Consider the following 6,324-nt stretch of genomic DNA (forward strand, 5'->3'; position numbering starts at 1 on the left):
TCCTGAAAGGGAAATACTGAATTATTAGAATGTTTATAACAAACCCAACAGCTTAACCTTTTTCACGCGCCTGCCTTTTCATTTACAGATGTTTAAAACTATAGCTCATCTTCTGAAGTATTGGCCACCACCAGAGGTCGTTTTGTCATTTTGTCCAAAAATTTCACAATTAAACGAAACAAGTGAGAAGAAACCTCTGCTTAGTTTATTAGGCAAAATATAAAATATTTATATCCCAATGTTTATTTACAGTTTTATTTTGTACAAACACTATTTAATATAAAACATATTGCATAAATCTTGACAGAAAACCCCCTGGTTTTTTTTTTTGAAGCTCCGCATTTGGTTATAAAATCTGGAATAAGATGTGTCTTTTTTTTAACCGCGGTCAACTGGAAAAGGGGAACGACGGATTACTAACGGAATTTGCTCCAATTGTTCCTTAAAATAGTTAAAATGGGAAGAAGCTGTTGTCAATTTGTGAGGTTACTCCAGTGAAGGGCGGTAAAACGATCACTGGGCTACTCATCACTGTCTTGTCATAGGGGTTTGAGTCGAGGTACTTCCTGAATGTACTTTTCTGTCTCATTGAAATAATCGGGGTTTCTGGTCAAAACCAAAACACGTAACTTTATTGGATATTATTAATTATACGGATTCCTGGCTGAATTCATATACACTTTTGTGCTTCTAATACTTCATCTCATTTTTAAAATTAGATTCGTTCATTTTGTGTTTCAGGGGGAAAACGTCTTAGAAATGTGCGCAGCTGGAGATAGTTTCCAAGGAGGCATTTTTATAATTGTTTCAGTGCTGGCTCTTACATTTTCATAAAGACCAAGCTGGAGTAATTTAACACTGATCAAAGGCTATTGAGATGAGTTTCCATCTTTAAAAAAAACCTTCGCTCATCCTGAACAACTAAAAAATAAGTAATGACAGCCTTTGTAGAATTAGACGCCTTAATATAATGAAATGATATCTGGCATGTCGACATCTTTTGATTAGAATCTGGTTGGATGGATTTCATGTCAGAATTTAGCACAAAAGCATCGAGATATTAAAATGCCGTAAAACACTATAGAATAGTTTAAAATACACAAAGTGCTGGAGTTCGGCAGCATCTCTGGAGAATATGGATAGAAGGATAGAAGGATCGCGATCTAAACGTCGCCTATCCATATTCTCCAGAGATCTTGCCTGACCTACTTGGTTACTCCAGCACTTTGTATCTTGTCTTTTTTGTAAACCAGCATCTGCAGTTCATTGTAGAATTGCCTTATAGTTGAACCTTCAAGTGAATGTGGGAAATGCATTTCCTCTGGTATGCTGTTGCTAGTTTATCCAGATACGTGTGTTAGTGTGCACTGTACCATATTACGCAACCATTTGATATGTAAACCGAGAGGACCATCCGAACATTTTCGTACCGAGTTCAGAGACATTGATAATATTTACATTTTTACCAAGATGCACGTCATGTCCAGCCTTGTGGCTTGTTGTGTTTAGCAATGTGAAGAGAATGGTCAAGCCTTGGCCTTTACTAAAGAAAAGTCCGTTGCACTCTGCTGTGTTAATTATCGAGAATTGAACTAAAGTCGCGATAATTGCTATAAATTAATCCATTGGGCCTCCGCCCGCTTCCATTAACCCACAGCTACTGAGGGCGTGTGTTGGTCCACACTACTGACAGGCATCGTCCGTGAGAGGTCGTCAGGCCAGATGAAAGTGCAGAATGCCAGGAGTTTATTCAACCGACAGAACCTTCACGGTTCACACCCCGGTTTGCATTCACCTCCTCTCATTGATCGGGGCCCACAAGTCCTCTCTTTGACTCTCTCCTGCAATGGTTGTTGAACACGAGCTGCCCCGAGTCTGTGAAACAGGCGCCAGCCCAGATTCGGTAGTGAGCGACCGGGGCGGGAGGCACTGGCTGCTCTCCGTTCAGACCAACCCGACTGCTCTTCCCGTGGTCGGAGGTGGCAGTTTCTGCCAGGGACCATATCTTGGGTTTGAGAGCAGCGATTCCCTCTCTGGGTCCAGTGGCGACTGCCACCTTCGCATCGCCTTCCTCCTCAGTCGAGCCCACTTCCGATTTTCTCATCTCATTCGGCTCCAAGTTTGTCCTCAAACCGTGACCCCGTTCCTTGTCACAGCCTGTGATATCCTCGGCCGGCGCTCTGTCGCCACATCCCGGAGAAGATGCTTCCAAGCCATCTCTACATTGTTCCCTGACCGGCTGCTTGGCAGCACTTCTGGACTGTTTCACATCCTCTCCTTTCTTATCCTCTTCATCTTCGCTTTCACTGTCCTCCTCGTCCGACTTGGTTTTGGGCACCCAAGTCATTTTATTCTCTTTCTTCAGTCGCCTCCTGGCGTTGGCGAACCAAGTGGAGACTTGAGTCAGGGTCATTTTGGTGACGATGGCCAACATGATCTTTTCACCTTTGGTCGGGTATGGATTCTTCAAGTGTTCGTTCAGCCAGGCCTTCAGGGTGCTGGTGCTCTCCCGGGTGGCGTTCTTGGCTCGACCCGCATCCCCGTGCGCCATGGGCCGGTAAGGAGAATACAGGGTGCCGGCGGGAGGAAAGCTGGTGTGGGAATAGACGCAACCGGTTTTCAGGTCGTAGGGCGAAGCCTGCAGTTAGAAGTAAACTATAATTACACGCAAGCTCAAACATAATGAATGCTTTTCCGTAAAAACCCGGAATTTAACCCATTCACAATATATACAAAATAAGCACCATCTAATGCATCAGGTAAATATCATTTTAGACAATAGACAAATAGGTGCAGGAGTAGGCCATTCGACCCTTCGAGCCAGCACCGCCAGTCAATGCGATCATGGCTGATCATCCCAATCAGTACCCCGTTCCTGACTTCTCCTCATATCCCCTGACCCCGCTATCTTTAAGGGCCCTATCTAGCTCTCTCTTGAAAGTATCCAGAGAACCGGCCTGAGGCAGAGAATTCCACAGACTCACAACTCTGTGGCATCACAAATTTAATTTATTAAATTTTATTATATTTAATACTGAAACTCTTCTAAATATTTCTGTAATATTTTGGAATTTGGCATAAAATATTCAAAATATCATCTGCAATATAAAAATTAAGTAAATCGAACGAAGCGGAGAAATATTATATTCTGTTACATTTTAATACTGGTCCCACTTTTACGGACTACCAGTGTGGTTTCGATGTGAAGGTCTTTTAAAGGCACCATGCCATTTTTATACTCAGACTGTTTAATTTGTGAGTCTATGGTTTAATTATTTGCACCCATCTTTAATGGAAATTATTGGGTGACTTTGTCGTTTCCATCGCGAGAAGCAAGTTTGCAAACTTTCCATCCGACTTGCTGAAATAGAAGCAAACTTATTTAAAACCTCACGTCTAAACGTCTAACCTGAAGCCAGAGACCAGAATGTCTCAGCGGGTATGAAGCAGATAGACTATAGGGTGAGATGGTTTAATAAACGGCACCATAATCGCCCCATCCTCCGCTAAAGGAAATCAACTGCACCATCCCGCAGGTCAGTGGGCTACAGGTTATACCCGGTGCCGCTTCCTGTATCAGTGGAGAAAATATAGACGCGTGCGTTATGGAAATTAAAAGTGGATTGAAGTAATGCGCAAACATGGCAGAATATTTTTAATGAATTTAAAAGTTAACGCGCGATTTTTGAACATTACTTTTCAAATTTGTGAATCAAAATGTTCCGTTTAGATGTACTTGGGTTTAAAGCTAATGTCCCCATTGTCAATCAACTCCATGTCCAATATCATTCGATATTATGGTAACTATTTTTGTTAACAGCGAGGCGTTATTAAATCATGTGCTTCTTGTCGCATTTCATTCAGTTACTGTTACATATCTGTCCAGTTTAGGAAACAAACCATTTAACCTGGCATGAAGTTATGAAATGATTAGTTTTATTTTAACCAGCGATGCCGAGATGTTGCACGTTAATATTGCGAGGATCGTGTTCATCCGACAAGCTCGATCCTTGGGCTGTAACCAGTGATTCCAGGTGAGTTAACACTCGCTGGACGATGTGGTCAGTAACAAAGATTCTAGATCTTTGGTCAGTAACTTGCAACAAACAGAGGGCTCCATCCAGGTGCCCGGCGTGGCCCAATGCTAGCATCGTCTTGTCCAACTCTCCCAGTCTAATGACTTACATTTCTAAAACTACAAAGAAATCCAATGAAACCCAAAGCACGTCCTTACCAGATGGGATAGATGTCTGAGATCGGGATACGGCTGAAGACTGTATCCCTGTGGAATGGGATAGGTGCCGGGGTAGCGAGCCAAGAGAGCGTGGAGAGGCGGGGGAACTCCCAGGCTGAGAGCGGCTCCGGGAGAAGCCAGCATCGCTGCTCGCCTCTCCACAAACACTGCCTGCAGACCAGTCAAAGCCGAGCCCTTGCCGGCCGTGACCACGTCTCCATATCCCAGCTGAGGCACTGCCATGATGCGGATCAACCTAAAAACACTGCCAAACTAATCCACCTCCTGTCTCTATATATCCCTTTCTGTCCACGGCATTGGAGAGGGCTGGCGTGATTGACGGGGGCCTTGTAAATTATATTTACATACGATTAGCAAGATTTAACCATTGGCCAGCCAAACACTCAATCGGAGAATGCTGTATTCAGTCTAGCCTTTATTAAATTAGGAGTTAGTGGTTTTTTTTAAATAAACACCAGGGCAATGCTATGTGTAAATATGAGTAACGCATTCATTAGCACCTCTTCCTCCAAGTATTTAAATTATTTTAAAATCAGATATAAAGACAGTAGCAACAACGGGAACACATTTATACAGTGCTAATTGTTTTAGACTGCTGTGAATTCTCATGAGCTATGAACAAGTTAAATTCTTTAGATGCAAAGGAAGGTACAGACGGAGGTTCTTCAGTCTTTTCCGACTGCGAGAATTCAGAATGATTTCACGGTTCTAATTTACTCCATTCATTTTGACGATAGTTAACTACTTTTTACTAACGATCAATTTCCGCCTCAACTTTAGTAACGGCAAGGCAAGGGAAATAAATGGGTATCTGGAGTTGAGTGGAAAGCAGCGCGTCTGTCAACGATAAACGGGCGCTATCCACACACATGACCGGGAGAGGATGAGGAGGGAAAATTGGAGGCGAGCGTCTAGATTTCAGGAACACTCTGTGAAATATTACCCGCCTGAAATTAGTGTCAGTGTGTAACAAAAATATCACGACCAACCGTTCTAAAATAAATCGGTGATAAGTTATCAAACTAGTAATCGCCTGATACCCTTTTGCATTCACTTCATTAAACACTAATTAAGAAGGTTGACTTTACCGGAATAATCACAAGCCGGACCATCCAGAGAAATTATTTTCTCGCCCTTCTGAGATCAAATGGATAATCAAATGGATAATACCATCGAATTTTTAAAATATTTGTTTTATGGGAGAATTTTATTTTGCACAGTGCATAATAATATCAGTGATAATCTCATTAAAATGCGTGACGGTAAAGTTGTACAGTCTGAATAATTAAGCCGGTTGACTTCATTCTAACTTCATTACAAATCCTTGTGCGTTTAGGTCCAATCCGCGGTTAAAGCGTCTTGGTCACAACACAAGTTTGCGATTTTCCTTCCGTCAATCCGTTATCGTCTTGTTAGAGAGGACTGTAAAAACTATTGCAATAATTTCTCTGGCTTTCTGTTAGACTTTCCCCTCCCGCTGGTTGAAAGAAGTCCAAATGTAGAAATGTTGCTCAAAGCTAGGCCCTTTATGCCCATAAACTGCACCAGTCATTTTGCAGTTTATGGGCACACGTTAACTTTTAAATTAATTTAAAGTATTCTGCCATGTTTGCACTGGGAATAGCCGACGACTTACATGGCCGTCACGACCCGAAACGTTACCTATTCCTTTCCCCTAGAGAAGCTGCCTGACCCGCTGAGTTACTCCAGCTTTTTTGTGTGCCTATCTTCGGTTTAAACCAGCATCTGCAGTTCCTTCCTACACATGAAATCAAGGTTTGTTTTTTTCGCCCTGTCTCCGGTGTCCCTGCATAACCCATCTACCGAGAGTGGTCGAGACCCTGCATTGAAGAGGCTGCCTCACCCGCTGAGTTTCTCCAGCATTTTCGTCTACCTTCCGAGAGTGTGTGCTGTTTACTATCTCAATGGGCTTTTCATACATCATATGCCATTGAAAGGCAGTCTAATTATGTTGCGATGCCTCACTGCGAATTGACTACTAACTAGGTAGGAAATTCGTGTTCTTCCCTTTTTTAGCTCCAGGGCTATTTATCCACCGTTGCTTTGAC

At 42.7% G+C, this 6,324-nt stretch overlaps 1 protein-coding gene across 1 annotated transcript; it reads right to left on the minus strand.

Annotated features, from left to right (window-relative positions):
- Window positions 1-331: 331 nt before the first annotated feature.
- On the minus strand, window positions 332-4,484 carry LOC116986262 (iroquois-class homeodomain protein irx-1-A-like). The gene is made up of 2 exons (XM_033041625.1): window positions 4,235-4,484; window positions 332-2,638 (listed from the first exon to the last, which is right to left on the minus strand). The coding sequence occupies exons 1-2, from the start codon at window positions 4,475-4,477 to the stop codon at window positions 1,802-1,804; spliced, it is 1,080 nt and encodes a 359-aa protein (XP_032897516.1). The 5' UTR covers window positions 4,478-4,484; the 3' UTR covers window positions 332-1,801.
- Between the last annotated feature and the right edge of the window lie 1,840 nt (window positions 4,485-6,324).

The sequence above is a fragment of the Amblyraja radiata genome, chromosome 23, assembly GCF_010909765.2.
Source record: "Amblyraja radiata isolate CabotCenter1 chromosome 23, sAmbRad1.1.pri, whole genome shotgun sequence".
Lineage (NCBI taxonomy): Eukaryota > Metazoa > Chordata > Chondrichthyes > Rajiformes > Rajidae > Amblyraja > Amblyraja radiata.

Bases quoted from the DNA above. Each gene is read 5' to 3' on its own strand.
- LOC116986262 (XM_033041625.1), bottom strand. From the start codon at position 4,477: ATGGCAGTGCCTCAGCTGGGATATGGAGACGTGGTCACGGCCGGCAAG. The intron at 2,639-4,234 runs GTAAGGACGTGC...TTCTAACTGCAG, and splicing joins TCAGACATCTATCCCATCTG to GCTTCGCCCTACGACCTGAA.